General features: G+C 39.8%; 1 protein-coding gene across 1 annotated transcript in view; it reads right to left on the bottom strand.

Annotated features, from left to right (window-relative positions):
• Positions 1-6,674: 6,674 nt before the first annotated feature.
• LTN1 (listerin E3 ubiquitin protein ligase 1) overlaps positions 6,675-23,916 on the bottom strand; it is a 41,910-nt gene continuing 24,668 nt past the window's right edge. Inside the window, exons 17-30 of the mRNA XM_074971098.1 lie at positions 23,596-23,755; positions 23,244-23,348; positions 22,811-22,953; positions 20,557-20,692; positions 19,411-19,555; positions 15,833-16,046; positions 15,247-15,484; positions 14,248-14,322; positions 13,511-13,697; positions 11,767-11,938; positions 10,239-10,459; positions 9,228-9,422; positions 8,444-8,611; positions 6,675-7,921 (exon numbers count right to left, since the gene is read on the bottom strand). Coding sequence (XP_074827199.1) covers positions 7,859-7,921; positions 8,444-8,611; positions 9,228-9,422; positions 10,239-10,459; positions 11,767-11,938; positions 13,511-13,697; positions 14,248-14,322; positions 15,247-15,484; positions 15,833-16,046; positions 19,411-19,555; positions 20,557-20,692; positions 22,811-22,953; positions 23,244-23,348; positions 23,596-23,755 — 2,222 coding nt within the window. The 3' untranslated portion in view covers positions 6,675-7,858. The remainder of the gene's footprint in view (positions 7,922-8,443; positions 8,612-9,227; positions 9,423-10,238; positions 10,460-11,766; positions 11,939-13,510; positions 13,698-14,247; positions 14,323-15,246; positions 15,485-15,832; positions 16,047-19,410; positions 19,556-20,556; positions 20,693-22,810; positions 22,954-23,243; positions 23,349-23,595; positions 23,756-23,916) is intronic.

Genomic DNA, 23,916 nt, shown 5'->3' with positions numbered 1-23,916 from the left:
CAACTTTCTACCCACCTTATAGTACATTCATCAAGCCCATACTTCTTTAACTTGCTGACAAGAATACTGTGGGAGACCGTGTCAAAAGCTTTGCTAAAGTCAAGAAACAATACATCCACTGCTTTCCCTTCATCCACAGAACCAGTAATCTCATCATAGAAGGCGATTAGATTAGGCAGGCATGACCTTCCCTTGGTGAATCCATGCTGACTGTTCCTGATCACTTTCCTCTCGTGTAAGTGCTTCAGGATTGATTCCTTGAGGACCTGCTCCATGATTTTTCCAGGGACTGAGGTGAGACTGACTGGCCTGTAGTTCCCAGGATCCTCCTTCTTCCCTTTTTTAAAGATTGGCACTACATTAGACTTTTTCCAGTCATCCGGGACTTCCCCCGTTCGCCATGAGTTTTCAAAGATAATGGCCAATGGCTCTGCAATCACAGCCACCAATTCCTTTAGCACTCTTGGATGCAACGCGTCCGGCCCCATGGACTTGTGCACATCCAGCTTTTCTAAATAGTCCTGAACCACTTCTTTCTCCACAGAGGGCTGGCCACCTACTTCCCATGCTGTGATGCCTAGCGCAGCAGTCTGGGAGCTGACCTTGTTCGTGAAGACAGAGGCAAAAAAAGCATTGAGTACATTCGCTTTTTCTACATCCTCTGTCACTAGGTTGCCTCCCTCATTCAGTAAGGGGCCCACACTTTCCTTGGCTTTCTTCTTGTTGCCAACATACCTGAAGAAACCCTTCTTGTTACTCTTAACATCTCTTGCTAGCTGCAGCTCCAGGTGTGATTTGGCCCTCCTGATTTCATTCCTACATGCCCGAGCAATATTTTTATACTCTTCCCTGGTCATTTGTCCAATCTTCCACTTCTTGTAAGCTTCTTTTTTATGTTTAAGATCCGCAAGGATTTCACCGTTAAGCCAAGCTGGTCGCCTGCCATATTTACTATTCTTTCGACACATCGGGATGGTTTGTCCCTGTAACCTCAATAGGGATTCCTTGAAATACGGCCAGCTCTCCTGGACTCCTTTCCCCTTCATGTTATTCCCCCAGGGGATCCTACCCATCAGTTCCCTGAGGGAGTCGAAGTCTGCTTTCCTGAAGTCCAGGGTCCGTATTCTGCTGCTTACCTTTCTTCCCTGTGTCAGGATCCTGAACTCAACCAACTCATGGTCACTACCTCCCAGATTCCCATCCACTTTTGCTTCCCCCACTAATTCTTCCCGGTTTGTGAGCAGCAGGTCAAGAAAAGCTCCCCCCCTAGTTGGCTCCTCTAGCACTTGCACCAGGAAATTGTCCCCTACATTTTCCAAAAACTTCCTGGATTGTCTATGCACTGCTGTAGTGCTCTCCCAGCAGATATCAGGAAGATTAAAGTCACCCATGAGAACCAGGGCGTGTGATCTAGTAGCTTCTGTGAGTTGCCGGAAGAAAGCCTCATCCACCTCATCCCCCTGGTCCGGTGGTCTATAGCAGACTCCCACCACTACATCACCCTTGTTGCTCACGCTTCTAAACTTAATCCAGAGACACTCAGGTTTTTCTGCAGTTTCATACCGGAGCTCTGAGCAGTCATACTGCTCCCTTACATACAGTGCTACTCCCCCACCTTTTTCTGCCCTGCCTGTCCTTCCTGAACAGTTTATAACCATCCATGACAGTACTCCAGTCATGTGAGTTATCCCACCAAGTCTCTGCTATTCCAGTCACGTCATAATTCCTTGACATCACCAGGACCTCCAGTTCTCCCTGCTTGTTTCCAAGTCTTTGTGCATTTGTATATAGGCACTTGAGATAACCTGCCTCTCCTCATAAGTCATGTGTTCCAGTTCCCTAATCATTTTTGTTGCCCTGTGCTGGACTTTCCAATTTTTCCACATCCTTCTTGTAGTGTGGGGCCCAAAACTGGACACAGTTGGCCTCCAGATGAGGCCTCACCAGTGCTGAATAGAGGGGAATGATCACGTCCCTCGATCTGCTGGCAATGCTTCTGCTTATACACCCCAAAATGCCATTAGCTTTCTTGGCAACAAGGGCACACTGTTGACTCATATCCAGCTTCTCGTCCACTGTAACCCCTAAGTCCTTTTCTGCAGAACTGCTGCCTAGCCAGTCGGTACCTAGTCTGTAGCGGTGCATGGGATTTTTCCGCCCTAAGCACAGGACTCGGCACTTGTCCTTGTTGAACCTCATCAGATTTCTTTTGGCCCAATTCTCTAATTTGCATATTATATATATATATATATATATACACACGCACGCACACACATACATCATAGAATTCTATGATTAGTCTGTGTGTATATGCAAAGCTGCCTGTTGAAGTAAGGCTATGTATTAGTCAAGAAGATACACACACTAAACAAACAGGCATGCACGCGTGCTCTGAAGTGGGTGTGCATCTGAACATACTGTTGAATCTCACACCCACCATATACACATTTCAAGCTGTTAGCAGATAAACGGTTTAAAGATTCGACACTCTAAAATGGGATGAAAACAAAACTCTGTATCAGAATATGTTTCAGAACACAAGAAAGTATTCAAAAGTTTTAAAAAAACAAAAACAGGAGAAAAGGATGAAGTTGAGTGTATGCGCTGCAAATGGTGTGGCCCAATAATTAAATGTAGATATTTATAGGCTAATAGTTCTAAGTCTACAACAGTAAACTGTTTATTCAAATGAAAAGTTTTATTGCTTTCTTAAACTCAGAGGTGGCATTGTGTTTTGAGTTCTTTTACTTCTGCAATAAACCATGCTGATGAACGGAATTCAAAGCATTAATCTACTGAATATTTTTTCCCCTGTCTTTCTGTCCACCACAATAAGCCCCATTATTTACCCAGAAAAATTATTAATGGTTTTTTGGAGTGATTTTCACCTGTTTTTGTTCTTGTGGTAACAAACACTAATAAATTCCCAGGAAAAATTAAATAAAATAAAAACCGAAATCAAGGGCTCTACTTATATTATATATTTAAGAATAGGAAGTTTTCTAGTCAATTTCCTTTCTGCTAGCGGAGTCTCCCACAATTCTGAGAAGTATGGGCTATTCCTCTCCTACCTGCAGTTCAGTGCTATAATGCTGCTTTTACTGATCATGCTCCCTTGTCCAGCTTGCACCAGACCTTCTATTTCAAATGTTTATAAAAACTCATAGAATGATGAGTAACAACCGCTTCAGTGCCAGCCAGTAAACATATGTGCAGTAGCTAACTAGCTAACAAACTGTAAATAAAAAAATTTAATTTTGTTCCTTTGCTACAAAGCCATCCAGAAGGGGTATAATTATGGGACATGCTACTAGCAGAGTGGAAGTTATTGGGTAAGAAAGGAAGGGATAAGATAGTAGAATGAGAGAAAGTCCTCCCCCAAAATTAATGATCAAAATGGCTGTCTCAGGCAGTGATATGGAAAGAAGATATTTGTCCTTAGACTTGTGCTTGTTCCAGAGTTGGCTCTGGATGGCAGATGCAACCTTTCTGCACGTGTTGTTAAACTTATCGGGGGTGGAAACCTTTGCTGCTTTTTTTCCTAAGCCCTTCTCCGAGCCTGAATCCAAGAGCTCTCTTTCTGCAGTAGAGATAGTGGAGTCAGAGGATGAATACCTGGGTAAATTTTTTACATTTTTTCTTACCCTTTTGGCCCTACGCGTCTGCTTTGCAGGAATTGCTACCCAGCAAAGGCAATGGGAACTTGCAGCTATTTAGTGCCTTCAGCCCTCTAGCTACGTCTCCCTGTTCTCCCCCTCAATCCCAATCCCACTGCTCATTAGATGGGGTCTCATTGTGGCAGTCCCAATTCATATTGGGGAGAAGGGAAGGTAGGGAGGAGCCCTGCTGCATTAGCCAGGGAGAGTAGGACTCACTTCTTTTCTTCTGGCTCATGTTTACCCTGAGATTTACCCCCTGAGCTGGCCAGATGGTGAATTGCTTTATCTTTGGATTCTCTCCCAATATGTCCATCACCTCTTCTCAGTTTTCCTTTATTGGAGTTTCAGCTCTCTGGGCCAAGGTGGTGACTTAACCTTACTGTCTGCTGAAGTGAGCTGTAGCTCACAAAAGCTTATGCTCAGATAAATTTGTTAGTCTCGAAGGTGCCACAAGTACTTCTTTTCTGTGTGCTTACTGTGGCACTGCAAGGGTGGGCTAGCTGTGAACAGGCAGGGCATAATTCACCCTCTGAAGAGCCTATAAATGCTGCATCACCTATAGAACACTGCTTTGGCTTAGTGTTTATAGGTAGGGCCCCAGCAAATTCATGGTCCATTTTGGTCAATTTCAAGGTCATAGGACTTTAAAAATCATAAATGTCATGATTTCAGCTATTTAAATCTGAAATTTCACGGTGTTGTAAAAGTAGAGGTCCTGACCCAAAAAGGAGTTGTGGAGGGGTTGCAAGGTTATTGTAGGGGGGAGCGTGGTAGTCCTACTTTTACTTCTGTGCTGCTGCTGGCGGTAGCCCTGCCTCTAAGGCTGAGCAGCTGGAGAGTGGCGGCGGCTGCTGGTCAGGAGCCCAGCTCTGAAGGCAGAGCCACCAGCAGCAGCGTAGAAGTAAGGGTGGCCTGGTATGGTAGTGCCACCCTTACTTCTGCGCTGCTGCAGGCAGTGCGTTGCCTTCAGAGCTGGGTGCCCGACCAACAGTCGCTGCTCTCTTGCTGCCCAGCTCTGAAGGCAGCACAGAAGTAAGTGTGGCAATACCATGACCCCCCTAAAATAACCTTGTGATCCCCCATAACTCCCTTTTGGGTCAGGACTTCCCGTTTGAGAAACACTGGTCTCCCCTGTGAAATCTGGTGTTTTGTGTGCCTTTACCCTACACTATACAGATTTCATGGTCTGTGACGTGTTTTTCATGGCAGTGAATTTGATAGGGCCCTATTTATAGGTCACTTCTGTCATAGTTTTTGGGTGAGAGGGAGGCCTGCCGTGGCGATTCCAGCTGGCTGACATCACAATACACCTGATGCAGAGGGATGAAGAAGGATGAGTAAACGTTGTCACTACTGTCCACAAAATCATTAAAATTAAAGTTGGCAAAGAAATGGTTGGGAGCAAAGTCAACCACCACTGAACTGCTGCCATGGAGGCAGAAGATTGGGCAGCAAGCCAAAGGGGCTGTGGGCAGCAGCAGCTGTGTTACCATCCCCATAAAATGCAGGCACGAGGGGAATATCCCATATGTCTCAATTGTGACTGACACTGAGCTACATTTAAATGCATTTAAAGTTAGAAAATTCTACAAGGGTCCAGCTAAACAGACTGTTCTCAGTCCTTGAGATATTTTTATAAAATGGGATTAGAACGGCTAGATGTTATTATAACTAGGACAATCGATGTTACTCATCTTTATATTTTGTGACTCAAGTATTTGTAGTAAAACATAGCAGAGCACAAATTATGTAGGCAACTAGTATACACTGGGGTGAAATCCTAGGCCCACTGCAGCCAATGAGTTTTGCCATTGAGTTCAGTGGGGCCAGGATTTCACCCTTAGAGGTAGCAGTGACTTGAAGATCAAGACCCTACATTTCATATTCTGCTCTACAGTTATTCTGCCAATGTTTTAAGGTTAATCCTCTTTCAAAAATTGTTAGTGTAAGAGATTAAACAGTTGTGGATCACCAGAGGGCAGGCACTGGCTAGCAAAAGAGGTGCCACATCCAGATACTTTGGAGAAGAAAGGCATTGCTTCCCACTACTGAAGTCTGGACTACAGGATACGTAACAGAACCAATCTCCGAGCCATTTAAAGCTTTCTGTGGTAGATGCAATTCACAAGATCTGGGCTGCTAACTAATAAAGGTGTCCAGCTGTTTCGTTAATCCAGCAGAAGTTGTCTCCTAATCTGCAGTAAACAATCATGTAGACTAATGATTAATATTTAATAAATTACTATAAAAATATGAGAAGCCTTTCTGCTAAAGTATCAAAATTATGGAAACTAATTGTTTCCCTTTAATATATTTTTTCAGAGATTGATGTTAAAATACCATCTTTTGCTTTCTTTAATAAAAAATAATCAAAATGCGGAAGTTCTCCACGAGCAGCTTAGTGCTGGCACTACTGATCTATTGTATCTACAATACATGTCAGCGTGTCTTTTCAAAAGCTACAAGTGATTCTGGATGCCCACCTTGAAAGGGCCTGGTTTTGAGACAAGGTTGAGCACTCACCTTCTGAAAATCAGGCCCCTTTCAAAGATCAGTCTAACTCAGAGGTGGGCAAACTACGGCCCATGGGACCGTCCTGCCTGGACCCTGAGCTCCTGGCCGGGGAGCCTAGCCCCTCCTCCCCTGCAGCCTCAGCGCACTGCGCTGCCAGCGCTATAGCCTGCTGGGCAGCGTGGTGGGCATGGTAAGGGGGTGGAGAGCAGGAGATCCCTGGGGGCAGTCAGGGGACAGGGAGCGGTTGGATGGGGTGGAGGTTTGTGGGGAGGAGTAGTCAGGGGATGGGGAGCAGTGGGAGTTGGATAGGGGGTGGGGTTCTGGAGGGCGGTTAGGGGTCATGACAGTCAGGGGACAGGGAGCGGGGGGGGGGGGCCATTGGATAGGTCAGGGGTTCTGAGGGGGGCAGGAAGTGGGAGGGGGTGGATAGGGGGCAGGGGCTAGGCTGTTCGGGGAGGCACAGCCTTCCCTACCTGGCCCTCCATACAGTTGCACAACCCCAATGTGGCCCTCGGGCCAAAAGTTTGCCCACTCCTGGTCTAACTGGATACCTAAAGCACGAGTCACTTAAAATTTAGGGGTTTTTTTGTTTGTTTGTTTGTTTTTCCAGAAAATCCATTAGCCAAAAGACAAAGAAAAACAGGACAATCCCACAGGCTTCTAAACATTGACATAATAGGCCTATTTCTCCCTTTGCACTGTGTGACTTTATGGATCCAAATATTTAACACATGAAATAACATAGCTTCAAAGTAAAAATGGGCTATATGTTCTGTACATGTTTCTCTGGAAAATGAACTTATATGAATGGAAGTTACTAGTGAAACAATTTTAAATTGTAACAAACACTAAATTCAGTTATTAAGCTAAATCCCTATGATCACTGGAGAATGTCAGTGGAGCATAAAGTTTCATTAAAATGTTAAGGTTTTCACCAACTGTAGATCAAGAAAGCAGCAATAATTAGAGCACAACAGCTGGTTGGTATCCTTCCTCTTCTTTAACTTCTCTCTCTGACTTTACCTGCTGAACTTTTCAATCTTAGAAATTAAAAAATGGGGTTATACTATTAACGTTCAGTTTATAAATACTTTAGATTACCTTGTATTTCAGATCAGGATTTAACATTAAATTACCACTGATGTTTTATCACATGCTTTAAATTAACTTTAATGCAATAGCAGCTGCAGCTAATAATTCAAATATGAGAAGCATTTATAAATGCAAATTTAATGGTTCCAGAAATTCAGATCTTCATGCCACCTACACTAAATGCACCTGTAAATTAGAAACGCCATCCTGCTTAAGTGTGTAACAGTGTGTTGGATTGTACCTAGGTAGGTTTAATTGACTGAGTTATTGTTGAACAGTACTTCGGTGAAAACATAACTATTGCAATCACCTCTGACTTTTTAGAATACTTTAACATTTTAAAAAATATACAAATTAAAATAAACTATTCTTACATATATTTTCTTTTATATCAAAGTCTTTCAGAACCTTTACAACAACAGTCCAGAGATCAACATGGATCATCCCTTTAGTCAAACAATTTAAGATAATTCTGATATTATTTCCCAAAAGTAAGCTGACTTCCTTCAATGTACAGTTCTTGACAGGACCAGTGCCTCCTCTTCATTTACTACATTGTTCATTTTATTGAAGAGGGAGAAGAGCACTGTATTTCAAAAAAAGGTCTCTCGACAAAGTGGGCAGGTGGATTTGTTGCTAGATGTGAACCATTTGTACTGAAAGAAAAACAGAAACATATAAAATGTGAACATATGATGAATTTTAAAAGAGCTTTACATTAGAACACTTTCATTCAGTTTTGTTTGACAGGTGTAAGGTTTTATCAGATATAGTGACATAATTTGCCGGTGAAGATAGCTACCAAATACTAAATAGTCTAGTAAAAGTTATTTGTCCAATAAACCATGCATAAGCAACTTCCCCTAACAGAAGCAAAGTCATATGAAATACAAACATAAAAGGCAACATTAGTTTCTGAAAGATACCCTCCAGGATTCTCTCTGTTGTCTGGTGTCATTTTAAGAAGGTAGGATCCACAAGTGAGAACTCTCTCGGAATTATATTGTTAGAGAAGCAGTACTTTTCTTTTGTGTGGCAATACAGACATCAACCTTTTCTGATATACTGATGATTACCATTTTGTCAGCTTTAATATCGTTTACATCCTGCAATCTGAACCAGATTTTAAATTTAGGCAAAATACAAACATGTACACGAGACCAACTCTGGGTACTTACCAAACAGGCTGAATGGAATTTTTTCTTGCATGTTCTACAGGCTTTTTTGGGAAGAGAATAATTGGAACCATGAATGACTGAAAAACAGATCATGCAATCTTCAGTGCCCTCAAACCGTTTATCCACGTTATTTTTCCACAAAGCCAAGCCTTCCATAATACTTCCATTCTAACAGAGGGAAAGAGTCACAACAGCAATCAGTGATGTGTTAACATTTTAGAACATCTCATTTCTATTCTAGTAACTCCCAGAAGCCCCAGGCAGGACCGGGGCTCCATTGTATGAGGTGTTGTATACATACATAGGGGGACTTGGACCCTATCCTGAAACATTAATCGAAGATGACATGCTATTTATGAAGGGTGTGGTAAAGGGATGAAACATGTACAATTTTAATGTACATAATCAAATAAAGCCAGGTATTTCAGCTACAATGGACAGTATCCTATAACGTATCCGTCGGCTTCCAGACATGTTCCTCTCTACAGAACTCGTAGTGGACAATGTGCATTTAAGAGCATTTATAAAGCTATTTGCATTAATCGTTTTGTTAGTTTCTTATCATCACAAGTGTAGAGTGACATCCATAATTACCTACCAACCAACCCACCCAATTTTAGAGGGAAGGGGAAGTTTTGAGACTGTAATGGTTCATCATCCACAGATGTAGATCCTGGTGTTATATTTCAGTCAACACTATATTGCTAAGATTGTTCTACCATTTTTGTGTCACTGTTTGTATGTCCTAAGTTGTCAAAACCAAGGGTTTTGCCTAAAACTTCACCTGGTGAGTGAGGTATGTGCTTAACTGTAGCATCCAATTGCGCCACTGCTGAACAGCCACACCAACCCTCTTTCCACTCTCAACTGTTATTGAGCCCAGGGGGTAATTTGGCGGAAGCTGTATTATCAGTTCAATAAATATATCATCAACTGAATAGGTAGCAATCACTTCCCGAGTAGCAGACCGAGCTTTTACCTACAGAAAAACAGAAACATTCAAAAAACTGGCGAGATCTCGCTTTATGTTAAACATACACTTTCTCAAGGCTTTTTATATTACATGAAACATCCATAATTTACTGCATATTCTTGGACGAGGAAAACAAGTGACTGACAAATCTTTTCATTAAAGAAAAATGCCAACCTTTGTCATGCCAACTAAACAGAACTGGTACCAGCCAATCAGATTGAAAGATGACTGACAATCACGGATAAATTTAAAAAAAAATTACACTAGCCAGAAGGTACCATATTGCTAGTGGTCTTGCAGAAAAAGAGCACTGATATGGATAACCTCTCTGACTGAAGTACATGCACCAAGATTTTCTACACTATTCCAAGTACAGGAAGTCAGCAATTCTATAGCGAACAAATGTCATCCTACTAAACCAATAACAAATTAAATTATGCTATCAATCATTTATGATAGTAGAAATAAAGTTGGTTTATTTATTTTTAGAGGATCAGTCAGGTTCTGAAAAAGCAACATCTCTGCTTTGACCATTACAGCATTTTGATAAAGATCTAGGGTAAAATCCTGGCTCCACTGAAGTCAAGGGCAAAACTATTGACTTCTACAGGGTCAGGATTTCGCTCCAGTCACAACTGCAAGAGACCACTATCCTTTGATAGTTCTATTCCATTGATATTATCTCAATGATCTTTACTTAGATGGCACTTAAAACACCTTATTGTATTTAATGCCTGGTTTAGAAACATTGGAAAGTTTATAATTCAGTTTTTACAAGACAATTCACAAACAACTTTTTGAGAAGATAAAGGCCTTACTAACCGTCATGCCATTAAATAACTGCGTGCTAGTCTGCACAGAAGATATTTCTTGTAAAGAAAGTACATTGCTGACATATTTGCTTGTAAATTTATCTACAACATTGAAGACACGTTTCTCACAGCTATTCCACCAAAGCCTAACCATGGCTGGCAAGTCCTTCAATGTCATATGATACACCGAGCAAGCCAAGTGTGGAATCTGAGATGACAGTATTGTTGCATCTTGGGGGGAAAAAATCAAAAACATTTTGTCAAATATCATATAGGTGACAAAGCACTGTTTCTGCCCCATGCCTATAGGAGCATTATTTTAATAATTTGATTACAAGATAGAGCCTGTTGCCAGCAATGGAAAGCATACCAACAATTCCCAACCCCTCTTGTCCATAAATGCTATCCTTCTTACGAACATTCAGATTTAGAGCTGGTTAGAAAAACTTAAACGGAACCATTTTCCCTTAGAGAAAGCAGCTGTGTCTAAACTGAAATGTTCTGCCAAGTTGTGTTTGTTTTGCTGAAATTTTACCAAAAAAGGGGAAAATTGTTCCAACAACTTCCAAGTGTTCGTTCCATTTGGCTGTTTTTAAAATGAAACGTTTCAATTTCCTTTCTAAACAACTTTTCATTTTATTTTGGTTATGTTATATAGTAATATGAAAATGATGAAATCAAAACAAACATTTTAATTTTGAAACTGTATTTCCTTGCCTCTGTTACCAATATCACTTTAGATTATTGGAAAAATAATGTTCAAGTTTAATTTGCTTTTTGCACTTTTCTGGTAGAACAATGAAAATTAACTAATCTACTTAACTTTTGTCTCTAGACAATTTAACACTCTGTTTCTCATGCATTAGCACTATGCTGCAACATTTGTATTTGCAGATATGTGAATGCAAATATGAGTTAAGTATTTTGAAGAAATGTTTATTAACTTCATATATATTTTTAAATAGACAATCTAAAAGTTGGCTTAAGCTACCTAAAAGTGCCCATTTAAGAAATGAAGCAAGAAATCTGCATGCAGACTTAACACATTGTAGGCTTAAATATTTCCCCTTTCTTGCACCATCTAAAACAGTGGTTCTCAAACTTTTGTATTGATGACCCCTTTTACACAGCAAGTCTCTGATTGTGACCGCCCCCCCTTATACATTAAAAACACACTTTTTTAATATGTAACACTATTATAAATGCTGGAGGCGAAGCGGAGCTTGGGGTGGAGCTGACAGCTCGTGACCCCCCCGTGTAATAACCTCACGACCCCCTGAGGGGTCCCGACCCCCAGTTTGAGAACCCCTGATCTAAACCCTGAATGTGTGCAGACACAGGGCACTATTCTTTTCAGAGATAAATTGCTATTAAGGATTTCCCATCACAGCTTTTTCTGGAAATAACTCAGTGATGAGACTAAGGAAGGGAAATGTTTCTCTACGATTTATCATTTTCTTTCACTAAGAAGCATATTTTAACCTTATTAAGGCTGAAGTTACTCCGAGTGAACAAATATCATCTACATTTTTACTAACCTTTGACACCTAAATGAAGTTCTTCTGTAAAGAAAGTTTTTGTGTCCTTATCTGGGACTTCAGTAGCTGGCCCTGAAAAGGCAGGGTTTTCTGGCATAAGCCTGAACAGGTGATAAAGCAGTTTATTCAGATTCTTAGTTCTTCGAAGGTACTGTGAATATAAAGCCCGCAGCTGGTGCAGGAAAAAATAAAGTACGTATGAGTCCTAATAAAAAGCAGCTCGTTCCGATATGAACATGTACGTGTAGAGAGGAAGGTTGGTCCAGCAATTAGGGCATTTGCCTAGGACCTGGGAGACTCTGATTCAATTCTTTGCTCCACTACAGACTTCCTGTCTCCACTTAAGCCTGTCTGTAACTCAGTTTCCTATCTTGAAATGGTAGTAATTCCCTACCTAACAGGGGTGTTGGGAGGGTAAATACATTAAAGATGGTGAGGTGCTCATCTACTAATGATGATGAGGATTATATAAATACCTAGGACAGACAGACATCTACATGTAAACATTAAGCATGGAGATAGCCTGTATGTTGGACTGCCCTGACCAGTTTATCTGGAAAAGCATTCTGACACCAAAATCTATTACTATCTTTTAAGTGAACTGATGGAAGCCTCATGGTTCAGGCTATTGAATTAGACTAGACCAAGAACTCAAGAACATACTGTAGAGAACAATCTTGTGCTTGAATAGGTGAGCTAAGAGAAAAGGAAAAATCTAAATTTAGAATGTTGTTTTAGCTTTGTTTCCAACGAGCTGTTAACACAGAATTCATTTCCATTACATCTATACCTACAAATGTGAACTCCACAAATGGAACAGGAATCCAAATGGTTCACTTTGGTATGTATGATATATAATGTCATAACGTTTCTATCACTCTTTAACAGTAATAAATTACATTATTTTGGACAACTCCTTCAATGGGATTTAGATACTTTATAACATGATACTAAATTTAAAATTAGGAGTCACTGATGCATAGAGTAGATCAACTGTAAGAATGACAATGTACGCAATATGCCTTGTACTGTGAACTATCACATTACCTTAAAAACACTGTTCCACGTCCCTCATGTATTGTTTACTGATTGAATCACAAGGTCTTCTGGTGGTTAACTAGTAAGGTTAACTACAGCTGTATATTTAATTAAATGCACCAAATACTTCCTATTTACAAACAATAGTTTGAATTCAAATTAGGTATCTCTTGCAGCAAGATTGTTCTCCTTACACGAATATTAATATACAGGTTCTACAGTGATGTCTTGCTTCCTGTTGAGGAAGATTTCTAAATATTGTAAAGTAAGCATTTCGCAGGTGGATAAATAGAATATTAATAAAAAGCCAATGAGGCTGCTTAAAAAGTGCTTACAAATTATATATTTTAATAAAATTCTTAAAGCACTATATTTACTACTCGGTGTAATTGCAGCTTTCTGCACGGCCATGTCAAACACATGAGTTCCACTGCTAGCTGAATGGCAGAGCACTAGTGCTGTGTAAGTAATGCTCAGCACTAGGGAAAGGGGAGATCGGTAGTGAGTTCTATCAGTGTATTCAGTGTTGATGGGTTCGAAAAAGAATACCATTAATTCTGCATTAGCTGAAGGCCTGAAACCACTGACTACTTAAAAGGAAGAAAAATATTAAGAGGAAACTTCAGGACCAGGTGTAAATGGACCCTGGCCAGATAGGAATGTAAAGAAAACCCATTGGGAGAAAAAACATTAATTAAATACATACTTGAGAAGAAGCTGCCTTGAAGAAAGTTAGTATTAATTTCCATGTGAGAAGATATCCCAAAATAAAGCAGAACTCTTCGCTCAGCGGCTGAACAACTGCATACTCTCCAACTGGAATGCATTCTAGGATGTTTTCTAGAAAGAGTTCTTGAGTGGCAAGAACAGACATAAGAGCTGCAGGTGGTGACCTACAGAATGATAAGGCATTATATATTTGGCATAGTGATGAAATATACAAAATAAAACTTTCTTAGAACACAAAATGGTTTTATTTTTGACAGCCTGCTCAGCATCCTCTTGGTACCAAACATGTAAATATATCAAAAGAAGCTCTCTTCTTACAATGAAATACTCTTCTCAGTCCGCACAGCAGTATTACATTTTAATACTCCTCTCCCCTTAAATAGACAGACCTCCAATTAACTTCTTGTAGGAAGAGCAGAATATAGCGATTGAATGCTACCACGGGGATCTGAACGGAGGACTCTGGCCTTTATCTGAATTGCTTTAACTTATATTTGGGCAGAACTCACAGTGTGCTAGTGCTGGATAAACACAATAGAAAGCGCAATCCATTCTTACCACGTAGGCAGGTGCTAATACTGAACTAACTGCTCCTGAAGTTTGTTTTTTGCAATGCTATATACTGGATTAAAAGTCCTTCTTGACCCCATGACATGCAACACCCCATCCCCTTTAAAAATGCAGAACTGAAGTCAAAATAGAAAAAAAACGTACAAAGCTGATTCCTCTTCTTCATCACCATAGGATTTGAGATCCTCATCATCAAATTTAGGCAACTCGGGCATTAACCTGTGGAGTTGAGAGAACCAGTTTTCATTTTTACCGCCTACAATATTTATGTCGTATATCAAGAAAAGCATTAAATTGTTGGCAATGTATTTATTAAAAATAGTGCAGTGTCTATAAGACACACATCCAAAACTGATTGCTTAAATTACAGGTGCCAGAAGGCACATAGTCTTGCTCAGTTTTTCCCTTTACTCATCTTTATTTTAGGAGGACTCAGAAGTCCTTACATCTATACTGCTGAACAAGCCTATCATCAGCCTTTACAGACCTTTGAGGGCACTCTAAATGAGAGGCATAAGCTGCTATGGAGCCTATGTTTCAGGTCATATGTACCTTATAAATTGCATGAAAGGTAGTCAAGTATATGTACCAAATTTCAGGCACTAGGGCTGTCCAAAGAAAGTTCAGAAGAATCTTGAGAATAAGGAAGAATTATTCCCCACTTTCCTCATACACAAATGTCTGAAGAGTTTTGGCTCAAACGCTCTAGTAAAATTTACCTTCAGGCAGAGACCAACCCAGGAAAATTTCAGCTCAACAGACAAAAGTTTTGGAAAGCTATGAATATCTCAAAACACAGGGCTAGACTGAAAACACTTAGGCAACCCTGGATTGTAGTAATATTGATACTATACTTAAAGCACATACACAATTCTGTCAGAAAATCAAATTACATTTGCATGTTCCTTAAAAACGAAAGTTTTTCCTTTATGTTAATACATTAGGCTAAAATTAAAACAGTTCTAAAATTACTCAGTATTTACACTGAATATATGTATATCAAAGTTCACTACATGTACATAAATTACCACTTAGTGGTTTTTCCAAATGGAAAACTATTTCACTAGTCTCCTCACATTTCAAAATGCAAAATTCTACAGAGTTTAAAAACAGAGAGGAAAAGATCACTGGTTGATTCCTTACTTATATAGCATGTGGTAGACAGTGATTTGTACAGGTCTAGCTCTGAATAGCAGCAATGGAGATAATGTGTTTAACAAAGTCTGTAGGTTATCTGGGAGGTTTGTTTTCTGGCCAGCAACAAACTTGGCTGGCAGTTTGTGGTTCAACAATTGGTCCTTTGAAATGTATGTTAGAACTTCACCTAAGGACTTCAGTATAGAGTTCTGAAAGGATTTTTCAGATGCATCTTTGCTTTCCCCTGTTCGTAATGGAGAAAAACAGAAAATTACATTTGTAGCTCAGTTTGTTATGGTTACAAGTGAGTTCAATCACAGACAACTAAGGCACATTATTTCCACTTATCTAAATTATCCAAGACTAAATATTTTTAAAAATCCAAGTGCAATTTTATATCCCTTAAATATTTTTCACTGATTGTTGCTCATCCATTATGAGTTAGTTAAATACTGTCTAACAACTATATGAATAGAGCACTCAGTATAATAAAGTCAAACCTAGTCTGTCAGCTATTCTACTTAAAAATACCTCTACTCAGGTCACTTGTCCTATCAAGCTACTACCCTGCTTGTCATTGCCATATACTTGCCTGTGACTTTTACCAACAACGTTAACAGCAAGTTGTGAATGCCTTCACAAAAGAATTCCTTCCATTCGCTGATCAGGTTCATAGGAAGATTTTTGATAGCCTCAGGAGTTGCTGCCTGGAAGTAAGCACTAAGGGCGGAAGCCAAGTCACAGCTCACACAGGCAAAAATTTGCACAAGTGGAACATGATAAAGCGAATGGTTTTCCCTTGTTGTCTGGAAAAAAAAATGGCAGTAATTTCTTAGTCCTCACTCTGCTTTAAGACAGTCGTGTTATACTATATTTATACAGAGTTATATATCACTATAGAATTTGTAGTTCATCAAGTGCTTTGAGATGTTTGATGGAAAAGCAAGCGTTAGTTACTGCTACAAAATATGCTATATGAGAATCAGTAAATAAGACAAATCTGTGCTCACGCCACTTCAGAGCTCCTTGTATTTGACCTCACAAAGTTATTAAAAAACTTCTGCTGGATTCCAATGAAAGTAAATAAAATACAGTACAGGTGAGTCGCATCATACACGCATTTAACTTACGCGAATTCAACTATACGCGCTCAGCAAAAAAAAAGAAAAACAACAAAATACCTGTAAATAGTGCGGACGATTCCGCCCACCTTTCCACTCAATGAGCGTATGCCTTGGAGTCAGTGAGAGATGGGAGACGTGAATCTGCTGTTTCCACAATCGGTCTCAGTTCCCGCATGCCTCTCATAGTGTGAGCATCTCACCACGCTGAGTGTGATTCTAGTGTTTAAAGATACGTATTTTTCGTACAACATGGCCCCTAAACGCAAGCCAACTACTTCATCTGGTGCTCAGCCGAAGAAACAGCAATCTGTTCCAACGCTGGAGGGAAAACTGGCTGTGTTGGACTTAGTGAGAGACAGTAAGTCAGTCTCCAATGTGGCGCGTAAATATGGCCACAACGAATCTAGTATCCGTGCCATCAAGATTCGAGAGAGAGAAATTCGTCAAGCTGTGGCATCAAGTGCTCCAATAACTGCTAAGGTGACGAGCCAGGTGCGTGATAAGACTTTAGTGAAGCCTGAAAAGGCATTAAACTCATGGCTGGAAGACATGAACCGTAAATGTGTGCCTATCGATGGCAACGTGTTGCAAGAAAAGGCTCTTAGCCTCTACGTGCTGTTCAAACCTCCCGCCAAAGAGGGACAGCCTTCTGATGAGAAGGAATTCAAAGCCAGCCAAGGTTGGCTTAACAGTTTTAGGAACCGCTTCAACCTCAAAAACGTGCAGACTACTGGTGAAGCTGCATCTGCCAATGAAGAGGCAGCAAAAGCCTACCCCGAACAATTAAAGAAAATCATAGAAGAAAAGGGCTATCTCCCGGAACAAGTTTTTAATGCTGACGAGACTGGGCTCTTCTCGAAAAAAATGCCCAACCACACTTACATTTCAAAATCAGAAAGACAAGCCCCTGATTTCAAAGCAGCTAAAGACTGTGTGACTGTGTTGTTTTGTGACAATGCGGCCGGGCATTTAGTAAAGCTGGGCTTGCTCTACAGGGCTGCAAATCCCCGTGCCCTCAAAGGCAAGAACAAAAATCTCCTGCCTGTGTTCTGGCAATCAAATAAAAAGGCTTGGGTGACGGCAGCATTATTTCTGGATTGGTTCCACAAGTGTTTCATTCCGGAGGTCAAGCGGTGCCTCGAAGAGAAAGGACTTGACTTTAAAGTGTTGCTGATCGTAGACAATGCTCCTGGCCATCCTGCAGCACTCCGGTTTGCGCATAATGACGCTGAAGTCGTCTTTCTCCCCCCCAATACCACCTCCATCCTCCAACCTCTTGACCAAGGCGTGATTTGCTGTTTCAAGGCTACGTACACAAGGCTTACGTTCTCATGGATACGTAGCACTATGGATGCTGATCCCAATCTTAATGTGATGGAGTGTTGGAAGTCCTTCAACATTGCCGATTGCATTACTTATATTAAACAGGCAATGGATGCAATCAAGCCTGAAACAGTCACCGCATGTTGGCAAAATCTATGGAAAGAATGTGTGAATTATTTTAAGGGTTTCCCGATCATTGACTAAGAAGTGAAATGCATTGTTCAGGTGGCCAGGCAAGTGAGTGGTGATGGCTTTGTCGACATCCTTGAGGAAGAAATTGAAGAATTAATTGAGAGCCATAGAGAAACATTGACTAACGAAGAGTTAGAGGAACTGATAAAATCGTCTACAGAAGACGAAGATGACAACGACGAACAGGAAGAGCCAGCAAGTTGGAATCTTCATAAATTTGCTGAAGTGTTCCAAGCAGCGAAACACTTGAATGATTTAATTTCTGGATATGATCCCTCTATGGAACGAAGCCTCAAAATAACATGTAGTATTACGGACGATTTGAGACCAAAGCAAGAAATGTTTGAGCAGCTCAAGAGACAACAGTGACAGCTGCCGATCACCATGTTTTTCAAGGAAAAACAACCAGCAGCAGATGAGCCTATGCAAACTTCTCGAGCTGAACCAGAGCCCACCACTTTGTCTACGACTCTCTCTCCATCACCCTAGCTCTGTCACCTCCGTCTCCTGGATCGACATCAAGCCCTGACGACCCCCTGTAAGTACCCCCTGTAATTATAATTTTACACTACTGTATATTTTCCATATGTACTCTTTATTATATACTGTATATTACTGTATACATTATACATATTACTGTACAGGGTTGTATGTACAGTATACTGTATGGGCAATTTAAGGGATTTTCAAGGGTAATTTTGACTATATGTGATTTTCGCCTTACGCGCTGACTTTAGAACCTAACCACCGCGTAAGATGCGACTCCACTGTAACTTTCCCCAGCTCCTATCAAGGTTTAGAATAATGGATTGTTTCCATTTTTACAGAACCCTTTTACATAATGATAGGCAGAAACTGCCACCAAGTGGATTCAAATAGTAATGTGTGTATCTGCAACACTAAACCTTACATGGCCAAGTAGGCCAGAACCATAGTTTGAAAAGCACCCCCGCTCCCTCCCTAATATAAAAACTTCATAAGCTTCATTCATTAAATCATTTCCACATTGTGGAAAACTTACGTTCAACCAGAAATTACTAAAATGGTGCTCATTCCCTTGGACAAAAATCAATCCCCTCCCTCAAATTGGGCTCCTGCTTTTATTTTTGTGTCAAGATCCACAAAAAGTACTATAACTAACTATAGAAAATCCTCTAAAATGACACGTCTATATAGCAAGTCCACAAACGTAGCTGCCACTATGTTTTGGGCTACTGTCTTTAAATTAACATCCATCCTTCCATTTTGTAATGATACTGGTGAAAAACGAATATGTTTCTAGCCAAGGTAGATGATGCAACCCCTGTATTATATTATGTAAAGCACTTCCACACCCTTCAGATGAAAGCTGCTATAAGAACATACAGAGAAAGGTATTAAGGCTTAAATATCTGTTCGTTAGCCTCCTTATTTTAAATACAGAAAAAAAAACTAGTCGAGTGTCAAATTAATAGGTCTTGAATGTCGTCTATTCTGAGAGTCCTATTTCAGGATGCAATATACTGTTTAGCAATGATGCTTATCATTTTACCTCTAACCAAGCCAGCATGGAGCACATTACGAAGTCCCACTCATTGTCCATCAGTGGAGACGTGGAATATTTTAGCAACAGAGGAAAGTAACGGATCATCTCTATATTGAAACCAAGCAACTGAGGCGTTGCTTCTTTAAGATTGCTGCAACAGAAGTACAGAAGTTAAAACCATACTCATTAATGCAGAGGAATAAAATATTTCTGTTCTAGCCTTAGTGTTTCCTCTTAGGCCAAATTCATATTCTATACTGGAATCTGCGTAAGTGCTTAAAATACCCTTGCTTTCTTTGAAGTTAGTTCCTATGTAAACTAATAAGTCTCTATAACAGGAACAAGATAAACCAACATGCAAACAAACAAGAAGTTCTGTGATTCTAGAAAGGCCACCAACTGCACATTATACTATCTATTTGCTCAAATAATAACCTAAAGTAAATCAGTAAGTTTAGTAATTAAAACTACAGTTTGCCTTATACTCCAGGTCACAATTCAACATGGGTTTACAAGATTTAATGATTTCCTGTAGCCAATAAAATATATGAATGAATCACACAGAGTTTAGTTTCAAGTGTGAGCACCTGGGTGTGCAAATCCCACAAGTTAATGCACAAATTGATACACAAACTCCTACAACGACTGCCTACTTTAAATGCATAATGCAGGCACAATGAAATTCTCTTGCCAGTTTGTCCCCATTTCTTTACATCATTACACAGATCCCTTCAGTAAACCCAAGATGGATGAACTTCAGACAAATGAAAGTATTTCTTCTCTGCATGTTAAGTCTTTGCTCAGATTTTCAGGCCCAGATTTCTAAAATACAGGTGCCTGAAATTCACCTCCCAAATCTTTATTTAGGTGTCTAAATAAGTGATCTGATCTTCAAAGTGCACGGTATTCAGAAACTGCTGGATGCGTAACACCTTTTGAAAATCCAGCTATTTATTTAGGTTCTTCATCAAGGATGTAACCCCCAATCCTGAAAAGACATATGCATGTCCTTAACTTCAAGTATCCAAGTACTCTTACTGAACGGGAACTTTCAAAAATAGATTTTTATTTTTAAACTTTGTCCCTCTAAATAGGCTGTTTTAAAATACATAGTAAGATTTGGCTATGTTAAGTTATAGCAGAGTTACCCACCAGCTGAAAAGGAAGCTGTCCTCATTATCATTTCTCCATGACATGATGATTTTTAGTATTCCAGGCAGTAGCTCTCGACAATCAATGCTTCCACTCTGTAAGCAGGAGTTTAAAATGGCAAGATATCCAAAAGCTCCTACAATACATGTAAAAAAGCACATAGAACACATTGAATGCTCTTGAATATATTCATGTATTTATTAACAAGACAACGCCAGCACAGGAAAGGAAAAATGCATATCCAATTACTACTTTACTTACATATACAAACATACAAAAATTTATTCTGGACAATATTTAGATCTCTCTTATTCTTTCAGGAGCTAATCCACTGTTATTACAACTAAATGCTATGGTAAGTTTACACAGTTAATAATAAAAGTGATTAAAAAATGCAAACTCAGATTCCAACACCACATTTATCCTTTGCAGCACAAAACAAAAAGAGTAATAGATTAAACTATACATTTAATGAGATAATTAGGAAAAGAAAATATTACACATATGCAATATGCAGAGTTAGCATAGCTCAAGGAAACTTGACACGCATGTTAACTGTGAACCCTTATTACTGCATTAATGTATTTTTTTAAATTTCCATTTTAAAAGAAAGAAGAAAATATGCATTTATACCTCCTGGAGATCAGATACATTTTTTACAAACACCATACCAATGACGTGAGCATTCCATTAACTGCACCCTTTATATGTGCATGTCACCTCACACAAGATCTGGTGCTGTATTTACAAGAACTTTACCAGCTCTTTCATGAAGTAAGTAGAGTACAGAGTCAATGGGGAACTCATTCCTTGACTAAAGTTTAGAACACTGGGCACACATTCCTCGGCCAGGACCCACTGGCGAAATAGGATGGGGGAGAATGGGACATGTGGACCAGAGGAGCTGACTGGGAATCTATTCTCCTCAATCACAGAGGACTGTGCCAAAGAGATACATGGGGATCTCCTATACAGCCAGGGAATAGTCTGAGGACCCACTCCATTGTTATCTACGTAAAATTTCCCAGGTCAGGCCCTGGTGGCCAAAATACAGTCTCAGAAGCAAAGACAGAGAGCCCAGAAAATTTTAACTGAATGTATAACCCAAGGATAATATAGTCAAATACACACTAGTTGTGGGGAAAATAAAGAATCTGATGGGGCAGGAAAATTCAAGATTTTGATCAACTGTTCCCCCTTAACCAGTGTTTAAAAATTCATACTTACAAAGCCTTTACAATATGTCTATTTGCAAGTGCTCACCTGAAGATACAACACAGTTTTGCCCAAATGGTCATGAATTTGTTTTAACAATGCTAAGATTTTCAAATTAGCAAGAGATATACTCCTCACTGAGGAATAGTGACATGACAAGTTTTTATGTAGCTTGTCAATAAGAGCATGGCCAAAAATGAATGAAAACAAGGAAGAAGAGGGAAGAAGAGTGTTTTGTTTTTTATTTTAACTACACCATATTCAAACACCTGAAAGGATTTTGCATATACTTTCCCACACAATTCTACTTTGGGCAGAAATCCAACTATAAAAAGTTTAGGCTCAAAAGCAGTGGTTCTCAAAATAGGGCCGCCGCAGGTTCGGCTAATCACGGCTCCCACTGGCCGCGGTTCGCCACTTCAGGCCAATGAGGGCTGCATGAAGGGTGGCCAGCACATCCCTCGGCCCCCGCCGCTTCCCGCAGCCCCCATTAGCCTGGAGCGGCGAACCGCGGCTAGTGGGAGCCACGATCGACCGAACCTGTGGACGCGGCAGGTAAACTTAGTGGCCCGGCCCGCCAGGGGCTTTCCCTGAACAAGCGGCAGCCCTAGTTTGAGAACCACTGCTCAAAAGGGTAATTTTTCAGAAAGTTACACATTTTCAAAAGCGACATAGGGCACTTAGGAGTCTAAGTCACATTAATTCCCACTGCAACACTGAGCAGTGCTAAGCCTAAATACCATAAAAATCTGGACCTGGTCATTTGCTTCCCATTCTAGATGGGCCATGTGGGTAATAGTTATATATATGAGAACAGTCCTTAATAGTTTATAAAACCGTTTGTACAACATGTAATCAAGACATAATAAGCTGACAACTGAAGATAATGCATTTTCATTGCACTAACAAACTTTGTTTGTAGTAAACAGTTGCCTTATCAAATAGTCTATGAAGCATTACTACGAAGAAATTAATTACGTCATCCCACCTTAAATTAATAAACCAAACTGCCTGAAGAGTGTATAGTTATGTTACTGACCATCAGTACCGACGAGGTCGGTTTGCATACATGCCATAAGTTTAGCAGTACACTGGATAACTAGTTCTTCCTTTTCTTCTTCAGGTAAAAATGGAGACAGGCTCTGAACTGTATGCAAGTTGCCTTCTGTTAATGGGAAAAACCTGTTCATGTAAATGAGATGCCAAGAATGAAACGGGGAAACAAAAATCAGTTTTATTACATGAAAATGTAAATTGGCTCCTGGGAATCATGGATCAAAGAAAGATTATTTCATATTCTGCTTCTCTTAGGCCATTTATATAAGTAAATTGCATTTCTTTTACACTGCATATATAAATGATAAATAGTACCCATTCTGCATATTTCATTCATCAGAACCAGTAGCAACACAGTATCGTCAACAACATTAACTCACAACTACAAGGAATTATGAATTGTAGTATTAGAATACCCTTCTGTCATCATATAAAGTTGTTTTATTTCACTGGATGCAATATTCTTTGTATGGATCAATCTAACCATGGCTAAGGCCCAAAGTCTTCCACACTCTTTTGATCTACAGAAGAAAAAGGAAAAAAAGAACTATTTAATTTACATGTAGATTGTATACACACACCCTACACATGTGACCATATCAAGGAAAAGACCTTAACGAAAGAAGTCAGAATGAAATCACATCAGTAAAAGCGATCTCTGGAATAGATCACATCAATAAAAGTAATAATCTCTGTAGTGCAAATGCCAAAGCCAGAATAAATCAGGAATGTTATATTTCATCAAGTATTTTCTAAATCTGTACCTACCTGTTAAATAATATCTGCAGAAGGTTGGTGGTATTACCAAATGCACTTAAGTCCTCATATGTAATACCGATTACTTGAAGCATGTTGAGAAATTCAAGGAGGAGACAAGGAGGATCATCAAGTTCTTCAATCCACTGCAATGAGTACAGCAGTTCTGCAACTAATCAAACCAACAAAAGTATAGGTTTTAAAATAAGCCTGGTGTATGCGGGGAGCCTCCACTTACATTTCCATGTATCTTGGTAACTCAACACAAAACAGCTTACATTCATACATAACTTCAGGTGCTCAGAGGAATGAGCTGGCACCAAGACTTATGTA

This window comes from Natator depressus, chromosome 1 (genome assembly GCF_965152275.1).
Source record: "Natator depressus isolate rNatDep1 chromosome 1, rNatDep2.hap1, whole genome shotgun sequence".
Lineage (NCBI taxonomy): Eukaryota > Metazoa > Chordata > Testudines > Cheloniidae > Natator > Natator depressus.
Note: the sequence above shows the minus strand (reverse complement) of the source record. Positions and strands in the feature narration are given on the sequence as shown.